The following is a 20,661-nucleotide window of genomic DNA, read 5'->3' on the forward strand; positions in this document are numbered from 1 at the left end:
GTTCCCGCCGGGACCGCGACGTGGAGGCAGGCGACGCGGGCCTCGTTAGACTTTGTTCATCTGTTTTTAAACGCTCTCTGTGGGGAGGCCTCTGGCTGAGGGCATGCGGTTATACGGGGGAAGCGCTCTGCTGCTGCTGCTTCAACTCGTTTGCTGTTACACCTTGCGTTCTCTTGCCCTGCACCCTGGCCTACGCTGGACGTTCAGTTGGAGTAAAACGAAGGCAAAAGGAAGAAGAAAGTGGGCTTGGAGGCTTAGTGGCGGAAAGAAGCAATAAATTCCTTCATTATTGGGCAATGCTGATAAAAGGAGCACATTTGCTAGCTGAAATCTCACAAACAACAGGGAAGGAAAAAAACCCAAACTTGTTTATTCCTGCCCTGCCAGTTGGCAGATCTCTTTGTTTAGAGAGCTTTCAGCCTTGAGTGTTGCTTCTTGCAAGCAGGGTATTTACTTAACTTACTTCCCAGAAAGGGTGCAGTTGCGGTTGCAGCTATGGCTTTCCAATGTTTGTACGACCCTGTGAAGAGACTGTGGATGTCATGATAGCTATTAAAAAGAAAAGGGGGGGGGGGGGGGGGGAAAAAAAACAACCCTCGTTATCCTGTCGTGATCTTACATACAGCATTATTATTTTACCAAACCGCCAGGGTTGTTTTCTCACCAAAGGGTATATACTTAGTATGTCAGATGAGCCTTATTATAGCAGAGGGTGGATCTTCCGCCCACAATAGATTTCCTCAAAATATTCCTGCAGTGTGAGGTTTTCCTATCTCTAGCTGTGCTGTGTACATCCTTCACTGTTTTGATGGTGAATTGTTCCTGGAATGTCAGGGTTTGAGGATGTTGGGTTATAACTTCCCCTCCTCCCCCCCTTTTTTTTTTTTTTTTACTATTATTATTATATATGGGGAGTCTCTGCAAATGACCAGCTTTGCTGCAGTGCATCGCATCTGTTCTTATCTCTGAAACATGAATACCAAGCTGGCTGTGTTGTGATCTGTGAAGAACAGGAATAGGTGATGTGGTTGGGTACTGCAGCTCTTGCACTTTTTGCAATCCAATTTTTAGAAGGGACTAGGAACTTTAATGCCCTAACTGATGCATTTAAAAAAAACCAAAAAAACAAACACCTTCCCTACGCCTTTGGCCTCTGAAGATAAAAATTCAACTTTTTTTTTTTTAAGGTGTATCAATCCGAGTGGTAAGAGTAATTAGTCACTTTTAAAATTTCAGATAAGCGAGTATAAACCTTATCTGTATTTTACATGTGTGTATGTGCAGATACATGTCTGTGTTAGTCCCTGCTTACACTAGAAACTTTTTACGTAATTTTTTTAGTATAGGGAGGGTATGCAGCTGGTAGAGGTAGTTTGAAGTGTAATGTGTATTTTTACTTCCTCCACTAATGTCAAAGAAGAGTAACTGCCTTAACCAGATTGGAAATGGAGTGTGAAATTGTCATTTGAAGCCTTGCTGTCTTTTGGGACACAGCTCCTACTTGCATACATGATGTAGTAAGACTTGCAGCAGATTTTCTAGGGAGAAAAACCTAAACATTAAAACATTTGTGGCTTTAAAAATGTGCTATGTCTTCAAAATAAGTAAATTAAAAATATGGCTCACCAGGCCATTGGAAAATATTTAGCTGTGCCTGTACACTTGAATGGAAAGTGGCTATGTTGGTTTTCACTCTTGAGTGGAAAGTGCTGCTCTGTCCCCTTGGAATAAAGCTGCACAGGGATTTATCAGCAAAATGTTTGGAGGATGGGGTGTGGGATTCACTGGAGATGATTTAAAGAAACTAACCAAAAATCTAGTTAAGACCAGATTTTTTCTAAAGGGTCTGGGAGGTCTCAATATCTGCTGTAGGGATTGTTACACTTCAGGGTGCTTCAAGAAGTCTGGCCGCTAACATGAATGGGGGTTGAACTCCTCTGAATATCACCCTCGTGTGCACATGAATTGCTGGGAGTTTGAACTCTTCCTGCTTTAAATAGTGTCTTACCTGGAGGAAAAACCATCTTGCCAATTGAGTCTCATCCCCCTGCCTGTTACAGCAACTTCTTGTGTGGCATATGAATGCAAGGAAAGTAATTAAAGTATTTTTAGCATTTTAAATTAAACTGGCACTAGGAAAGATGACTGTAGTCTATGGGGAACAGACTGTTTGGGAACCCTTTTAGAAAGATACTCTAAATTAATATTTAGCTCGTGTTATACAATGTCATTGTAGTTCAAGTTGTGTAGCGGTGAAATTTCTTCATCTTAGAGGCAACATCTGCTTACACGAGCAGGGAGTGTGATCTTTGGATCTCCAGGTTTGCTGCTGTTGTGCTGCTTATATCTTCATAACAAGGTAATTCCTCAGGCTGAGAGAAATGGCAGTCCCAGACTTCTGCTGTTTCAAATGTCAGTTTTGAAATGATTCCCTGCCTTAGCGTTGCCACCTCCAGGGTGTTACTTATGCTGTTATTTTTTTGAGATGGAACACGAAGTTCACTATAAATATAGCAGTTGTGTCATTTAAAGCACATGCATGCACTTCAATTTTTCTGCCAGTGATCAGCACACGTGTGGATGAAATGAATTGAATTACGCTATAAAGCAGCAAGGGCTGATAGAGATAAATGGGATTGATAGCATGCTTTAAAGCACCTGAGCAGAGATGGCTTGTGGTAGGAAATTGCACCACTGATGAGGTACAACTGGAAATCCAATCCTCTCCCTCTTCCATGCAGCTCAGTCCTGCCTCAGCAGTCAGGACCGCACCTGACTGCGTGACCACAGCTGATGGGCAAGGATAACCGGGAAAGAGATGAGCACCTGTTGCTTAGGGCTTAGATTAGGAAAGGCTTTATTGCTAATACCTAGAGCTTGAATTAGCACCAGGCTTTGGAAGCAAACTGAATGCATGTGCTTCCTATCTGTGCAGAGTAGGAGAAGGAATCTTGTTTCCTTGAGGAATCTTAGGCGCTTCAAGGGTTACCTTTATGCTTTTTGATCCTGTGCTAAGACAGTAAATGCTGCTGCAAATTGCCTGAGTTTAAAACTTGGCACGGTGAGTCGTAAGACTTGATGCCTTGGATCTTTCATTTTCTTCTCTTCTTTCTTCTTCCCTTTACAAAAAAAGCTTTAATTGGTTTCTGGTTCAAGCAGAGGAATTCTCAATGTCTTCTTAGTATAGCATGTTTAACAAATAACCCAAACCTATTGAGATTAGGAGTGACAAGGGAGTGTTACTAAAATCTTTCACATGCTGCTTCTGGAATGAGAGCTGTTTCCCTCCCCTCAGCTTTTATGCATTAGCATCCTGTGGTCATTATCAGGTTCAGGCTGAGTAATTCCTTGGGTGTTTTATATTGCTATGTTGTTTTTTCCCTTGCCATGTTACCCTGCTCTCTGAAATCCCTGATTTTCGCTGAGTGCAGCACAAAAGATAACACCTGACTGCTGGCAAGCTGCGTCAACGTTATCTGTCCATTGGTCTTGGGGCCAAGCTCTTGTGTTACCCTGCTCTCTGAAATCCCTGATTTTTGCTGAGTGCAGCACAAAACACCTGACTGCTGGCAAGCTGTGTCAATGTTATCTGTCCATTGGTCTTGGGGCCAAGCTCTTGGTGTGCTGCTCCATGTGAACTGCTGCTTCTTGGGAAATTCTTGCTGCAGTTTAGGGATCTGTGTCTGTACATGCACGTATTTGCATTGCAAGAATGTGTTCAGTTGAGCAAAATGCTTCTTAATGTGGATCTATCAGAAATAATACAGTTCTGCATTGGTCAGTACACCAGAAATACCTATGTTGGTCTGTTCAGGACTAGTTTGACCACCTTTGAGATAATTTTTAAATTTCTTTAAGCAGTGATCCCAAACATGACACTGGAACTCTGGAAGTTCAGGTTTGGACATGTTAGTCTACAAAGACTTACAGTTGGTTTGGGGAGTGGGTTCATTTTGGTTCTCAATGCAGAGTGATTTTGCTGAAATAAAAGCTCAGATCTGCTGGGTTTCAGAACACTTCTACTGTCTTACAGATGGAGATGGCTGGGGCATAAAGGTGCTGACTCAGTACCTGGGCTGTCTTGATTCCTCTTTGTTTGTGTCATGGTGGAAATCCCTTTTTACTGGCAGTCCACAAGCCTGACAGGTCATGCAGGAAATGCCTTTTTTAGTTGTTTTCTACCTTCTGCTCTGAGCAGCTTATCTCTATAGGATCATTTGTTGAGTACTTGCTTCATTCACGTCTTCCCCGTTTCTCTTGCACAGGAGGGATACATGACTTGCTGAAAAGAGAGAAAATGCTATGCTGGGGATACTCGTCTTTTGGACAACCTGGGATAGGTAGCAACCTCCAGGTCATCATTCCTGAACCACAGGTATATGGATTCATTCATGACAGAAATGTCAAGGAGGTGGCATGTGGAGGAAACCACTCCGTGTTCCTGTTGGAGGATGGGGAAGTGTATACCTGTGGCTTGAACACCAAAGGCCAACTGGGGCATGACTGTGAAGGAAGCAAGCCAGGTAAGTCGGCTTTTTATATGTGCTTCAAACTTTCTTGAGGCTGGTGGCTGAGAAGATTATGGAAGCTGCTTTGTATTGGTTGCTCTGGAGCAGCTAACAGCTGAAGATCATGTGTAATAACACAGTCGTGATGCTGAATAATATTTGCTGGCTCTAGAAAGCTAAAGCTGAGCAGCATGGGTGGGGAGACAGGGTCTGATCAGTGTGTCTGGGAAATGCATCAAAACAGAGGCGAGCGCAGATGGTCTCAGGGCAGATTTTGTTGTTTCGCATTATGTTGCCTTTTTATAAAACTGGAGAGAGGGCCATGAGTCACAAGTGTCTTCTGCTTTGTCTTTCCGCTTGCACTGCATCTTTATTCCTACTCTTGTTCAGTTATTGTGGGGAATTTTGCCACTTACATCAAAGAGGAGAGATCTGTGTTGAGTATGGTTGTAGAGAACAAACTCTGTTTTGGCCAAGAGGGCATATAAATTTTGTTTTCCCCTCTTGGAAATCTCTTGTTGACTTGTGCCTTCATACTTTCTTAGTCTAGGAGGTGGTCATTGTAGCCTGGTGTTCCCCAGACTCAGACTGCATCTTATTCATTGTGTTCCAGTGGGCAGAACCTGTGTGTCCAGAACCACAGACAGCTAATGCCTGTCCTTCCCAGGGTGAAGGAGTGGTTTAATTGTGTATTGTTATTTTGAGAAACCCTGAAGCCTTTCTTACAGACTTTCTTTTGAATGTTGGTCTTCTAATTCACCTTTCATTAACTTCTTGGTTTTGGCATGTGGTGAAGGTACAGGTATTTATGTTTCCATAATATAATAAAATCCTTCTGTAGGTAATTAGAGCAATAAGACATAATCTTCCCTCAAACTGCAGGCTACCCTCTGTAGGGCTTGGGGCTTCTGTAGTGTACCCTAATATTGCACAATAGAGATGAGATGTACAAAATAGCCACAGCTCCCAATGTGGCATGTACAAACCTGACCTGACTGATTCCACTGCTCCTTTTTCCCATCACTTTGTCTCTCTCTCTCTCCCAAAATGAGGTGGTAGATGTTGGATGCTGGACGCCTGTGGTGCTGGATTAGAGGAGTTGACCGTGAATCCGGCCTCTCTTGCTTTTCTTACAAGTGTTTTCCTGACAATTACTAAAAGAGGTCAGGATTATCAGGAGCGCTTAAGTCCTCTCTATGCACAACCATTGTTCATCTTCCAAGGACTTGTAAATTTAGGCCCTGGAATGAATGAGATGCTTAGTAAAAGGAAGCCAAGCCTAGTGAATATTCCACCCAGCCTGATGAGGATACTTCATCCTGCAAATCACCTAGCTAGCTGTGTGACTCCAGTGCAGAGGCCTGAGAAATTCAGTACTGTTCCAAGTGCTGTAAAGATGCATACTCGGAGAAACATCTTTGGGCTAGCCTGCTGTTTATCCATAAAATAAAGCAAGCATAAGATGATAATTAAAATGGAGGCTTCAGGGTGAGTAGAAGATCAGAGCTGGAAATGGATCTCATGAATCCTGAATGCTGAAGTGTAGACTTCCAGCAACTAGGTAATCCTGCCTTCAGCTAGGGCTGTCGAAGAGGGGCAGTCTGAGATTTGGAAATAGAAATAAAAAGGTTTTTGGGTTTGATCCCAAGTGCCCTTCTTCTACCCCTTAAATTAAGGGACTGTGACTAAGATGTGACACCAACTCCCAGTTATCCTGCAGGTTTCATTCATTCTGAAACAGGTTCTGCAGTGCTGCTTTCTGAGGAGCCTGTGGCCATCCTTGAAAAACTGTGTTTCTCTACCGATGCAGCACTGATGGCTGGGGCAGGTGGGAGGGCATATGGGCTGTAAAGCAAAGAACAGTTTCCCTTTTTAGCTCATGGTGAACAGTCCTAGGAGTCTTTACCATAACAACAGTAAACTGGGGGAGAGACCCACCCGCTGCTTTCTGTGGGTCTGCTTTGGCTTGCAACAATGGGAACTGAATTTCTTAGCTCTCCTTTGCAAATAGGAGCAAGAAGAATCAAGCCCTTCTCTTTCATCCCCACCTCCCCTGCATGGGATAAAGACAACCTTATACCTTCTGTATAGAAAGGCATGTCAAAGATCATCTTTCTTATTCTCCATTAGTTGTGGACCTATGGATGAAGCCGTGTTGGATAGGAAGTGAAGATGTATGTGTGGGGCATAGGGTCCTCAGCTGATGAAGAGAGAAAAGACTGTCAGGAGGTGTCTGAGGTAGAGAATGGGAGAAGTGCCTGGAACTGGGAGCCTTGCAGCGGCATCTCTCCAGCCTCTGCCTTATGGCTTTTTTCTGCCCAGCCTGTGTGGGCAGCTGGAAGTGGCTGACCTCTGCCCAGCTCTGGAAGTGAGCCACAGCTCCTGCTGCGGGAGGCTGTGACACAGCACTGACTGTCCCCTCCAGGCAGCTCCTGAACTTCGGCCCCCTGCCAGCCCTCTGGACTTCAGTAATGTTTACCATGGCCTGCAGAGTGGCTTGGTTGTGCTTGAGAGTAACAGCAAAAGGTTCAAGATCCCCTGCATATTTTCATGCCTTGAAGGCTCAGTGACTTCAGAGAGGTGGAGTGATCTTCCTGCTGCCCAGGTCTGTGCTCATGAGGGGAAACTCACTTTTGTCTCTCTCTTTTTTTTTTGTGTGTGTATGTACATGAGGCTTATGCTGCCGGCATGCTGAAAGCTTCAATTAGTGTTTTTAGAATATATGATCACATTGTTTAACCAGAGATGGTTATTTCCCAGGATGATATCTGCTTGTGAATAAAATTCTGGGACTTTGCAGTGCACTGAACATGGGTCTAACTCTGTTCTCCTTGCTAAGCTTGCAGGTTTTACTAATGACTTCCAGTGGGACAAGAGTTGTTATACTTGCAGTGAGTGCTTTTGAAGACTTTGCCTCCCTTCCTTCCCTTACTATGTATTCCAAATAATTTTTTTTCTCTTGTTCTGCTGCCCGTTTACACATCTGTAGTAGGGGGGTTCAATTTTGCTTCTCATTCATGTTACTTGCAAAAATGTCAAACGGTGGCACAGAATTGTTTCAGCAGTTCCTCTCAGAGGGCACCTTTTGAAATGAAAGAAACTTGTTAATTAAAAAGCTGTGTTTACTGTCACATCAGCTGAGCTTGTGGATGTAATGCAGAGACAGGGTAGCAGCTGGCAAATTGATTCTTGTGCCTCTCCACTACAGGGAACAGAAATTATTGGGGGAGTGTGTGCCACTGAAAGAGTATGAGTCAACAGAGGTTTATTTTCTGGAAGTGCCCTTTCCTTGGATTTTACACTGTGGCAGTAAAATTAATATTTAAGATGTTTAAGAAGTTCATCCTAACTAAAAGTATGTTCCTTTGATTGCTTCCAACTCCTCACTTCTGAGCTAGGGTAATGCTGGGTGAGCCACTCCTGTGGGGTTCCCCCAATAGCCATCTCCCCACATTGTCATGCTATTTACTGTTTCATTCCTTCTTTGAATGTTGGTGGTCAGCAAGCTACTTGAGGAGTTCATCCCTCTTGGGGATGGATACCTGGCCTTGTTAATATTGAAATGACTCCCCTCTTCTTCCTCCCCACCCCCTGAAACAGTCTATAGCTTGTCTCTGCAATCACTTGGCAGGGATGCAGGGGGGGAGATGCTGTCCTAGTGTTCTCTCACCATGACCATAGTTAATAGAACAGGTCAGACAGAAGCTTTAACTTTTACTTGCGTTCTTATGTGCTTGGAGTCCCCAGAGTCACTGACAATGCCTTAGGAGAAGCAACCCAGCGATCTTAGTTGTGAAATATTGAGCCCACTGTTCTGTAAAATCAGTCTGAGTTTGCATTAATTTCCTGAGCATCATCAGGTGTTAACATGCATTATGTCTTTAATGGGAAGTGATAATTTTGTACTGCAATAGTTTCAGGAAACAAGAAATTTGTTCTCTATAACTGTATCTAAATTTCTGCTTCTTCAGTCCTGTAATTTCACTTGGAATGATTTTCTTCTGGTCTGACATGATGTCTTGACTCTCTGTGATGATTCTTAGTTAAGTGTGTTTTATCTGAATGTGCATGCATATGCTGGGGAACAAAAGACAGGCCCAAGTAACTTGGACTTGATGATCTTAAAGGTCTCTTCCAACCTAAATGATTCTATGATTCTAAGGTAAGGGTTCTTTTAGAATTTGGGCTGACTTAGAGGAGTATGAAATAACTAGCTGGTTGTTAGCCATTTGCAAAGCTTTAAAAACATCTTGAGTCTGAGATGTGGAACTTGTTTTCTGGTCTAGAGATTTGTTCTCTGCAAGTCATTTGGACTTAATTTGACTTATGCTACTGAGAAAACCTGTGCTTTGGTAATTAGTGTCTCAAGAGTTACAGAAAAATGTCTGGTACCAAATTTGCCTCGAGCCTTTTCTCTGGTAACACACAGCAGACAAAACCATGTTTTTTTTACCAAATTTCCTGTCGGGATGTAAATGTGCAGGGTAGCATTGCTTCTGTGTGCATTGTGGAATCCAGCTGCTCATAGCTGCAGGGCTAGAAATATCATCGTTGTGTTCAATCTCTTTCAAAAAGCAGGGAAAAAACCCCCACCAAAACAAAAAAACCCACTACATGATCCAGATCCCCTGCATTTCTCTGAACTCGGTGGCCTTTCTTTTCAAACATAAATCCACTTGTCCTGAACTTCAGCACAGGGTTACAGTGACCAGAGACCTTGGTGCTCACTGTGGCATGCCTGTCCATCGTAAACCCTGTAACAGCTGAGAATTCAGATGTGCAACCTGCTTGGAAGGACAGTCTGTATGGATCTTCCTCTTTTAGCCTCTTCCCGGTGTGTGAGAAGTCAGCCAGGAGGCCTTGGTTGTTCAGGAGGAGGAGGAGAGGTGCCAGGGCTTGTGTTTGTTGGAAGCAGCCGTGGAAGCGAGCAGGTTGCAGATGAGGAGGTATAGCTGATGCATTGAATAGGTAAGGTTGAGAGTCGCTCACAGGGTGGGATGATAGTGGCAGGAGAATGGTTGGTTCGCCCTGCCTTCCTCCTCTTTGCACAAGGTGTGAAACAAGAAAAAGAAAAAAGCTTACCAGGAGGTTCCACTAAGGCTTTTCAACAGAGGATCTGAGACGGTTTTGTCCCTCTTTTTGGGCATGGAGCTGAGGCTCAGCACACAGCTGTTGCAGCACTTCCCAAGTGCTGTGGTCTGGGAGAGTCCTGCTTGGTGTTCACCGCACTTCTCACCCCCCAAAGCAGAGCAGCATGCTGTAAAAGCTCCAGTAGAGGCATGGCAGCCCTGCTTGCAGGCATCGGTCCTGCCAAAGCCTGGGAGGATGTGCCTGGAAACAAGCATGCTGAGGGGTCTGATGGGGACATCTCAGGGATAGAGACCCTTGTAGAGTCAGGCCTTTGGTGCTGGCCTGCAGCAGCTGACTTTAAACCAGAAAAATAATAAAGGAAGGATTAGGACACAATTTATGCTTCAGCACCTATTGTAAATCTTTTTTGTAAGAAGAGTCAGATTATTAAACTGGCCACCCTGTGCAGAGTCAGTTATGTTCATTTGTACTCATCCCTTCCTTTCATTTGATCGCTCACAGGCTTGACCAACAAGCTATTTGAGATTTTATGCCTTCACTAGTGACTGCAGCAACATCCAGCAACGTGGACTTGCGTTATGGTGTGTCCGTCTTGGCTGAATTGGTGCATTCTGGACTTCAGGATGATTTTAGGTTTCAAAATTAGAAGGCTGGATTTAAAAATTACTTCATTTAGAAACAATATGTATAAGCTCAAATGAGAAACAAAATCAAAGGAATTGCTTCCCCTTAGATATCTTAAATATGCATGTGCTGTATTGAATTGGTTGGCTGAGGGCTCTGAATATGCCAGGTATTTAGGGTGGGCTGTTTTAAAATTTGCACAGTCTGGATAATGAGAACTGGCTTCTACCAATATTCTCTGGGACTGCAGGATTAGGAGAGCCTAAACTGAGGAGAGATAAGGCTCTTCAGGAGAATCTAAACCAGTAGAAATCTGGTTTCCTGTCAGTCAAGAAATTTATACTCTGAGCCTGAAATGACTGTAATGTGTTCTCAGATGTAACTCTGAAATGCTGACTCTAAAAACACATGTATTATTACAACCACCAGATTTCTCTCGATTTCACTTTGAGGGATGAAAACAAGAGTGAGCCCAGGGAAGCAAGATACTGGTGTGTGTGGTGGTGTGGTTTTTTTTTGTTTTGTTTTTTTTGTTTTTTTTTTTAGAATCAGTACAGCCTATTTTACTGATACCCTGAGGGACCATTTTTATGTCTCTCAGGAATGACCAGCTTTTTGTCCTTTAATTGGGGATTTGTAGGGCAGCTTAGCAACCTAAACTTGCATTTATCTTGGTCATATTCGTTGTTCCTGTATCATGTGTACTATTCAGAGGCTTTCTGAAGGTGCAACAGAAATAAAGGCTGTCTACATGCCTGGCTTGGAGTGTGAAACCCTGGCGTTGGCATGGTATGTGGCACTAATGACTGTCACCTCTCCTGCAACCATGCTGAAGCTGAATGATGGGCTCAGGATAAAATGGGTGAGTAGCTGTGTGAGCGGTGAGGCAAAGGGAGAAGGCAGGAAAGAAGCTGGAGGCGACAGATGCAAGTTTTCTGAATGCCCCATCCTTCCTGTGCTCAGAATAGCTGTCCGTGCTGGACAAAAGTGACGACCTCATTAAGCTGAATTTGTAAGTAGGGCTGAGAATCCCAGCATCTAGGAAAGATTTCAGTAGTTTGGTGGCTGTTGATGCTGGAAGTTCATCACACTTGTCTTCAAGATGTGTTATGTGACACAACCACAGATGATATGCAGTTATTGGGCAGCTTTTATATAGGTGGGGGTCTATGAATAGACATCTGAAATAAGAAATGTCTCCCCACCAACTCCAGAAATTCTATTCTCACTCCCAATATAGCAGCCCAAGTGCTTTCCCTCAGTAAGGATGGTTTTTCCCTTGCCTTAGTATCCTGTGTTTCCTTTGTATGAAAACATACAGGCATGTGTTTCAAGGTAACAAAGCCCGAGTTTGTTAAAGGTGAATGTAAAGCATTCTTATGATTTGATCTTGAAGGTTCACAAGAGTGTATGGGGTCTTCAGGATGAATGTCCCCCTTCCTAATGGAAAAGGGATTGGCTTGCTTTTCAGTGTGTAAGTACTACATGGGAAGACTGAGTTTGATTCTGGCTCGTGGTGTATGCTTGTTGCTTGTTCTGTTGTCTCTAGACATCAAATCTTCCAGAAGATGCAGAACTGTGTGATGATTTTAAGTTTGACTCAGTCAACATTAAACAGCCTGATGCTCCTCCTTAAACTGTATTGGAAAGAAGAATTTATCTGAAAGATCTTTGTGAAACTTTTTTCTTCTCAGAAATCAAATATTTTTGACGCTTAAGGCTGCAGGCAGAAAACTGCTGTTCCTACAGCAGAGCTGTGAAGAAATGCTCCTTCTCTTAACACCTGACCTGCCTTTTAAACAGCTGCCTGCCTATATAAACTCACCAAAAAGGAATGTACAGATGCTCATATCTCCTTTTCTCAGAATGCCCTTTGAATCTCACAGTAGAGAAAAATTAATAAATAGACTTTTGTAAATGTTTTACATTTTACAAATGGACTGCATTAATTACCTCCCTTTCCCAGTCACTGTGCTTCTTTGCAGAAATGTGTTTTCAGGCGGTATTTGTGAACCTGATGGGGATGTCATTGAAAGCAAGGGCAAGGGTGCTGTACTGAGCCTGCACTCTGCAGGTGTGGCTTTTCAGGAATGTGGCTTTGTCCTGCTCCCATGAAAATCTCTGCAGGACTGAAATAAATGGGAACAGAGTGAGGAGCACACCAAGTGCTTTTGAAAATCACATGCTGCTTTGCCAAAGCCTGGGGCTGCCAGGGGTGAGACTGCCAAGTGCAGCTACCTAGAAAATGTAGCCTCCCTTCTAGAAGAAAATATAAAATGCCCATGTGAAGGCTAAATGCTTCCTGTTGTTGAAAACTGCTCCAATAATGTGAAAAGATGGCAAAACAGAAACTGTCCAGAGGCAAAAGGCGGAGTGAAGCCCTTGTGGCTTGCTTGCAGTGTGTATAGTATACAGCAATGCTCTCTGTCTTGCAGGGACTTGGAGGTGCTTCACTTTGAGCCCTCTGCTCAGATGTGATCACCTGCTGCGGAAGGACACTCATACAGCAGTGATCTGCAGGATCAAGCACAGCAGATGGATAACAGTAAACTCTTGCCTCGCCTCCTGCGGCAGTGATTTGCTGCCTGGAGCAACTGACTGAGCCTCAAGGACAGGCTGTAGTTGTTCCTGGGTCTTTGAGCCTTAAATCTGTTATGGTCTGCCAGCATGTGTGCTGGAAGGGGCCGTGTTAAGGCTTTTTTCCCTGGTCTGCTGTCTCTGCGTGTGGCCATCAACCTTTGCCACAGCTCTCAAGATTGCTGTGGCTTTGCTTGGGATTTCTCAGGCAGAAATATAGCTTTGCACTCTGTGGTACCAACACATCAAATCCAGGATCTACGCACCCATCTCCGTAATTCGTCTTTCCACCTCTGACGTCCATCCTCTGCACATCACCCTGAGGTCTGGTGCATCCCGCCTGTGCTGGAGTTGCTGCCCTGGAGCCGTGGCATTTGTCAGGGTGTGCATGGTGGACCTTGGGGGGTTTCTTCGCAGTCACGGGCCAGCCGCAGTTTCTGTGCTGTCAGTGGCCAGCAAGCCTGGCCAAGTGACCACCTTTACAGCTCTCTGCAGTAACCTGAAGAGGAAAACAGGCGCTTTCTGGATTTCTTAAACATACTCCTCCCCCCTCCCAACCCCCCCCTGCTGTGGTTTTTTCACAAGTCTTGGTGCCTTCCCTCTTTGAAAGAGCTGCCCTTACTTGTTTACCTCCATGGTCTGAAGGTGAATTCTTCCCTCTGCCAGCTGATGCTTGTCAGACTGAAGCTGCCTTTGCCTGCCCAGCCCTTTTCAAGAGCCTTCTCCATCTGGTTGCTGGCTGTGCTCGTGCCGGTCTGCCTATGGCTCCTCAGAGGTGCTCGGAGAGGCTGTGTCCCCTAGACAAAAGGCAGCGACGTGGGGAAGTAAAAGGCTTTCTATGGCTATGTCTGTGGAAGGGGTTTGCTTTTTCACCATAGGTGTCTGCTTTCACAGCTGTGAGGGGGAGTAGCTGGCAAAGCGTATGTGAAGTGACACCCAGGGGTGTCATGGTGGCCTCTCACTTCTTCCTCTTACACTCCTGCCTTGACATGACCACACACAGCTTTGTAAAGTAAAGGCAGTTCTAATAACCAAACCAGCCTCTCTCAGATTTAAGCCTGTAAGTAGCCATGCTAAATAAATTAATGAGCAGTACTGTACGTGTTGCGCAGGGAAGCAGTCATCTTGATAAGCATCATTAGTGTCTGTGGATGAAAGGGGACTGCAGAATCATTGTCTCTGTTACTTGGAGCTTCTTAGCCTTGACCTACAGACAGTGTTCCCACCTCTGTGGCCAACAGTGTTCCTGGCAATGTCACCTGCTTTGGTCTGTCCTCTGTCCTGTATGGTCTTCTCCCCCCTCTTATTTTTTGTTCAGTGAGTCTACTCTATGTTTACATTTCCTCCTTTCTGACCAAATTATCAGAGCCTTATCAGTTTTGGTGCTGCTCTTGTCAGTCGCTCCGATCAGGCTGCTCTTGGTACTGCTCTGCTTTCTGCTGCAAGCGTAGCAGCACTTCACAAAGTCCATGACAAGAAGACCTCAAGATTTGCTAGTTGGACTTGTAAAACCCATCCTCCTTGATGGATATAGTGAACTTCAGTTGTCAGAAGTCGGAGGAGGTTACGTGCTGATGTAAACATTTGCTTGCTACATGCTTCAAAGCTTTTGCCCCATATGAAGAGAAGTTTGAGAATAAGGTGAGCTGCTATATGTGGGTGAGAACAGCAGGCAGAAAGCGAGGGGAGCTGTTGTACAGCAGGGATGTGGTCTCCCTGGGGGCTTTGCTCTTGTAGTCATGTGCCGTGCAGGTGCAGAGCACGATGTCTCCCTTGCCCTTGCATGCAGTAGTCTGGTGTAGTCTGAATGCAAGACACAACAAGCATGCAATGCCTTCTCTGAGAGAGGCTTAGCAAGGAGGAGGAAGGTAGCTGTGGTGAATTTGTGGGGCTGGTGTTGGGCAGGGTGGTTCCAGCTGCCTACGTGTTGTGCGTGTCGTACGCCTGGCCATGCCAGAGGCTGTCTGTAGTCATGAAGGTGTGTTCCTGAAACCGTCCTTCAGCCCTCGCCTCCTCCCTGTGAGCCTTCCTCTGGTGTTACTGCTGACAAACCACAGCCTTGCAGAGGTGGTGCTAGGAGCAGTTTTAGCTGGCTGGGTTAGATTATGTTTTCAAAAGCACCTGATAGCTTTGGAAAGTCTGTATTTTGCTTAAGTGGTTTGCAGAGTCTGATTTCTTCCTCCCAGTCCCAAACTCCAGATGTTGCCTGTGGTAGCTGTGAGCACAGATGCTTAGGTGGTCGGAGTTGAAAGTGTGCAGAGGAAAATCAGAGGCTCATTTTGGGGTGCTTTAAAGGAAAGAGGAAGAGGCAAAAAGGCCCTGACAAACAGTATGATTTTCCCCTTCCCAGTTACTAGTTTCCAAGTGGCAGAATTGCACTTCCACTGGGGTGATGTTTCCTGGAAAAGTTGGTGAGTGTACTGGTGCTGCTAATAGCGGTAAAAGCATTGAATAGCTATGACGTTGTTGAAGTTGTGCTGACAAAATAAGGAGCAACATCATAAGGGGAGGGAGAAATCTTGGGTGTACTCCTCTCTTCATTCACTTTGGATTGCAAGCATTTCAGTTGCCGCACTTTGTTTTTTCTCTTTTCCTCTTTCCAGTTTCATTAAAACATTCAGACATGTGTTAATGCTCAGCTGACTTCATCAGGACGGAAATAATGAAGCTCATCACAGCCTAGAAATACAGCCAGGATGTCCATATGCAGAAACCTCTCTGGGATGTGCCAGCGGAGACTGGGGAATCAGCAGTCAGCTGAAGCTTCCTACTTAATATATAAAAATCTTGTCAGGGAATTTGAGCCACTGTTCTTCACTTGCTTTTTGTATGGTGGTTTAATGAAATGTTGGGGACTGGTTTCCTATTTTCTTATTTTTGTACCCATTGAAGGCAGTAGCAGGTCTTTCATGGAGTATTTGGCTGTTTTATCAGGCTTCCATAAGTGCTAGTCCTGTTAGTGTCACTTTATTAGATGGTTTAATGTGTTTGTGCAATTAATCTCCAAAAGGAGAGAACTCTGCTTCTTTCCTGTAAGAATTAAGGCTTTTCAGTACTCTGAGAACAGAAAGACCATATGAGTGAAGCTTATGTTGCTATTGGTGTCTGATTAAATATTCAGCTGCCTTGTGCATTAAAATGTTGTATCTCACACTTCTGATTTTTAGATCTTGACTGCACAATGCTCAGGCATCCCCAGTGTGGACGTGGCCTATATTAACAAGCATGGCAATGAAGAGAAATTGGCTCATCTGTCCTCAGACTTGCTAGCTGCTAGCATTTAACCCCCAGGAATTTCTTGCCAACAGCTGTTTCTACCACCATTTCTTTCTTATCCAGGCAAGCTAGTAAGACTTAGAGAGTCTGTGAGCACTTTCCTAAGAGACAGCAACAACCAAGATGAGCAAATGCTCTGAGTTGCTTATTGTCAAACTGGGGAGGCAATGAGGAGTTTTGGCCAGGTGTCCAAGCAGACTGAAATCACTTGAAACTCTTCCAAGCCACAGCTGCTTCTCACTAGCAAAGAAATCCAGATGTTGCCACTGAAGGGGTAACCTCAGGGCTGATAATTTTCAGACAGTAGAAGCCATCTGCTGCTGTTTGTGTACATCCCGGTACACGTATGGCTGAAGGATTCTGCCATGTCTTCTAGCAAAAGCCTGTCTTGTGAGCAGCTGGAAGCTATACACCAAAAGGGTGTACCAACTCTGATAAACTTACTAGGAGTAGGAAAGCTAATTAATCATTCGTTGCCTGTGCATTCTAATCAGTGCAATATAACTGCATGCTTTGTGCTTCCAGCCATTGCAGGCACTGAAGAACTTGTATAGCTTTCCAACACTGGGGGCAAAGTATAAGCCCTGCTTTATAAATAGTGAAGCTGCGGACTGAAGGTGCGCTTTTCAGGGTTTTTCATTCTTGGCCCAGCTTTACTGCCATTTCCAAACCTTCAAGCTAAATGCACTGACTGTCAGAAAGCTGAATTACAGCAATACATAGCACCTATCCTCAACTTTTGATGGTCTGTCCCTGAAAACCACAGCCAGGCAACAAAACACAAGAGTAGTCCTGGGAACCTGTCACCATTCAGAGAAGGGCTCTCCTGAAGGTGTTTCGCCTTGACCTCATTCTTTGGTCCAATGTGTATTTTATGAAAAGATCTAGCAAGGTTAAGGCCAAAAGAAGTCAAACCTTGATACATCTGTTTACGTTGAGGTCCATGAGTTAGTGGACAGAAATTAAAATAGAAACTCCACCAGATAAGAGGAACTGATAAATGACTTCTGAGCATTGCTGCTGTTTAGAGACGGCTCTTGGCTTCAGAAAGAAAAGATTGGATCAGCGTGTACTTCGTGGAACTTGGGTTTTTTTTGTTTGTTTTTTGAAAGTTTTATGACATGTTGAAACACTGTATTGCATAACTCCTTCAGCCCTTCCCTGTTGCTTTCAGGCTTTTGTTCTGCTTTGCTTTCTATATGATTATGCCTATTAAGCTCCATTTGACTGGTTTTATTCATCGGTTACTGAAGACACAATACTAAGAATAAACTTCACCCTCTGTACCCTTCATCTCACTGCAGCGATGCAACATTTCTAAGGAATGAATAATGGTGTTGTGATGCTCTGGAAATTAAAACAAATGTATACCAACTACTGAAACGCCTCGTGTTGATGTGAGGAAGGGGCGGGAGGTCAACAAAGAATTGTCAGATGTTTTTGATAATACTACCCATGTTAGCAGGGAGTTGGTACATTGGGTAGCTTGGCAAGCCTGACACTGAACTGGGACACTTGCTGGACTGCCTGGGCAGTCTGTGCCCTCAGAGGAAGGCTGGCTCTTTTCCATCTCTGGAAAGAGATGTGTGTGAGAGTGTGTAAGACTTAAACTGTTTGGTGTTTACATTTCTTCATGACTTTGCAGGCAACCCGTGATAGACAGGGGTTTAGGAATGTACTATAGTGAGATGGACCATAAATGTACATTTCTGAAGGCAAACATCTTCAGCTCCAAGACAGGCATGTGTTTGCTGCCTGTGGTCATCCCGTGAGTACAGGTGAGGCTGTACTCTGCTTCTTGGGTGAGCAGTGCAGTCACTGAAGGCTTTCAGTGACACAAGGCAGCCTTTCAAAACCAGTCAGTATTTATTAGTCCCCTGGGATGGCATACAGAGCAAGGTCAGGTTTGTGTTGCTAAATTAAACTTAAGATGGAGTCTGTGGGGACTGAAGCAATCACTCTGGATTTCTAAACCTGTTGGATGTCCTCTCTGTGTCCCAGTGTGTGAAGCCCTTGCTATGTAGTTGTTGCTGCAGCCTCCTGATAGCTCAGGGCCCTCTTTCTCCCATTGCAGTACTGCTGTGGTCAGAGTCCTGCCTCCTCCAGCTCTTGATGCTGATCTTTGGTCACTGAAGTCTTCTGCCACCTCCCCACGGTGCTCTGATGGCTCAGGGGCTGCTCGCAGTAGTCTTTCCACAGCAAATGAGATGTATACTTACTGCAGCAAATACTGCTTTTCCAGGGAAGAAATTTGCTTTGTCATGCCTGCAGGTAGCAAAACAGTCTCCATTATGGATGCCCTAGCCTCCCATATTGTCCATGTTTCTCCTTTTGTCAGACTCAGGTTGTCCCCTGAGGTGTTTGGCAGTGTGCAGGGACCAGCTTTGGAAGAAGGGCAGGTTTGTGACCATCTCAGTGCACCTTGGCCAGCAAGCTTATAGCAAAGTGAGGTGTTCATGAATCAAAGGGTTTTCCTGTGAAGATCTGAATGGCTTCGTTCCTCTCTTCTTTTGATGGTGGGATCCTCTCCAGCAGGAGCTTTAGTTTGGAACCTGCAGGTCGCAGTACAGAAACACGCTTGGCCGAAGTGTCAGGCATGTTGCAGCAGGTATTTTTTTTTTGTCTTGCTGGCTGACTGAGAGGAATAGACCATAGCCACATGTGCTGTCGAGACACCTTGTCTGTTGTTTGTGATTGACCTTGACCAGCATGTACAGCTGCTGGTTGTTTAGAGCTTATGCATAAAAATAGGCTCCCTTAATTATATGCAAATGAACATAAAATGGGATGCCAAGCAGTGCTACAGTTGGATGCTTATGGGCCCAAGTGTGGAAACCACATGTGTAAATTGAGTTACTGCCCTCAAAACCTGCCTGTGTCTTTGCATAGGGTTGGCAGTGGGATTGGGCGAAATTAGTCCTGCTGGAAGGGCGTTATTAGATGGCAGGGCTAAACGATGGACGGATCTCAGGCAGGCCCAGTCCTCCAACTCTCCTAGATGTTTGTTTGCTTATTACTTGTAAACTGCACCTCCTTTACCATTAATTATTTTGAGTGAAAGGAAGCACAAGTTCAGGTGGCATTTTTCTCTGTTAGAATGCATATTTAAATAATTGCCACCTCTCTCTTCCATAACATCCATTAGGGATTCTTCTCCTCATTTCCTGACTCTCAAACTTAGCCCTCCTAGGGGTGCCTTCCTTTTAAATTCATTTAAGACATTTAGATTGATTGGTATGCAGGTTTTGGTGCTAAGTATGTTAATGATTTCTGGATGCCCTTGAAGTGGGGTATCATTTTTATAGAATGATGTGTAACTACCCTTCCCGTTCATGTCGCAGGCAAGTGGGACTTTAATAAAAGTGATCACTGCCTTGTAGCTTGTAGGGTGAAATCTTTCTTTGTCCACCTGAAACATTTGCATTTATACAGGGAAGAAAAAAGAAAACCAACTTTCCTTCTGACTGGCTTGTGGGGAGTTTTTCCATCAGATGTGTGGCATTTCCAATGCTTTAATGCAAAACAAGACTTCATGTCCATTTGTAAAAACTCTGCGTAATAAATAAGATTTGCTTGTTGATGTTCTAAGAGTAGTTGTCAAACTTACTTCGGTTGCCTAATGCAATGTAATGATAAAAAGTCAATTGTGGGTGATTTTCTAGAGGACTCTGATTTTTTTTCTCTTTTATTCTGTAAGGCCTTCTTGCTTTGCTTCCTTTTTATGGGACTTTTTATGAGTGTCTGACAGTGGCAGCAATAAGTTGATAGGTTCAAACCTGTTCTAAGCTTAGCATGGGTGATGTCGTAACACGTACTCTTCCATGCATTGAACAATAAAGCTAGGGGCAGATGGGTTGTTTAGCTTTGTGGATTGCTCATCTTCATTGGACATGAGAGCTGTGGAAGGTCACATATGTTTTACAGGGTCTGCCAACTTCTGGGTCCTGGCTGATCCCCGCATCAAAACTGAGTGAGAAAACCCCAAGTGTGGGAAGTCTGGTTGTTCCTAAATAACCTGATAGGTTTCCCTGTATCTGTGAGGCTGGCTGTGTGTAGACCGTCATTGTGCTTGGGGGCATGTACCTGCCTTTCTCCTATGATTTGCAGACCAGGCTTTTGGAAGAGCTCAGCAGCTACTTTTTTTTTCAGTAAAACCTGGTGCTTTCCTCTTGTGGGAAGTGTTTTAAAACTAAACTGGGGATCAGTGCACCCATCTGAATGGCTGTGTGTGCAGATTTGCCTAGACCTGATGTCTGCATGTCACTGTCAGATGAATCCTGTGACTGGAGAGGTTTTCTGTTTTCCTCAGAGCAAATTGGAGCCCTGGCCGGGCAGCACATCGTGCACGTGGCCTGCGGAGAGTCCCACAGCGTGGCACTCAGCGACCAGGGCCAGCTCTTCTCCTGGGGCGCTGGCAGCGATGGACAGTTGGGCCTCACCACTATAGAAGATGCAGTGACGGTACCGAGGTAAATTTTTAACCAGTTCAGGTTTCCTTAAGGCAGCTCCTTGGAGGTGATGTGTCAAGGGTTGCTTGCCTTCCAGCCTGGAGTCAGTGGGAGCACATTCTCTCAGAGGGGCAGGA

General features: G+C 44.6%; 1 protein-coding gene across 11 annotated transcripts in view; it reads left to right on the top strand.

Annotated features, from left to right (window-relative positions):
- The first annotated feature begins 3,665 nt into the window (after nt 1-3,665).
- The window catches only part of HERC3 (HECT and RLD domain containing E3 ubiquitin protein ligase 3), a 47,053-nt gene continuing 30,057 nt past the window's right edge, over nt 3,666-20,661 (top strand). For 4 of the 11 annotated variants that reach the window (XR_004841464.1, XR_004841463.1, XR_004841466.1 and 1 more), the window contains exons 1-2: nt 3,669-4,523; nt 20,386-20,545. Coding sequence is in view for 5 of the 11 variants with exons in the window: in XM_035890398.1 (XP_035746291.1) it covers nt 4,298-4,523; nt 20,386-20,545 (386 nt within the window). In the remaining 6 variants the exon portion in view is untranslated. Of the gene's footprint in view, nt 4,524-20,385; nt 20,546-20,661 lie in introns of all 11 variants that reach the window. The other 7 variants (XR_004841465.1, XM_009634841.2, XM_035890399.1 and 4 more) reach the window with 6 other exon arrangements.

Source organism: Egretta garzetta, unplaced genomic scaffold, assembly GCF_000687185.1.
Source record: "Egretta garzetta isolate BGI_Z169 unplaced genomic scaffold, ASM68718v1 scaffold32, whole genome shotgun sequence".
Taxonomy (NCBI): domain Eukaryota; kingdom Metazoa; phylum Chordata; class Aves; order Pelecaniformes; family Ardeidae; genus Egretta; species Egretta garzetta.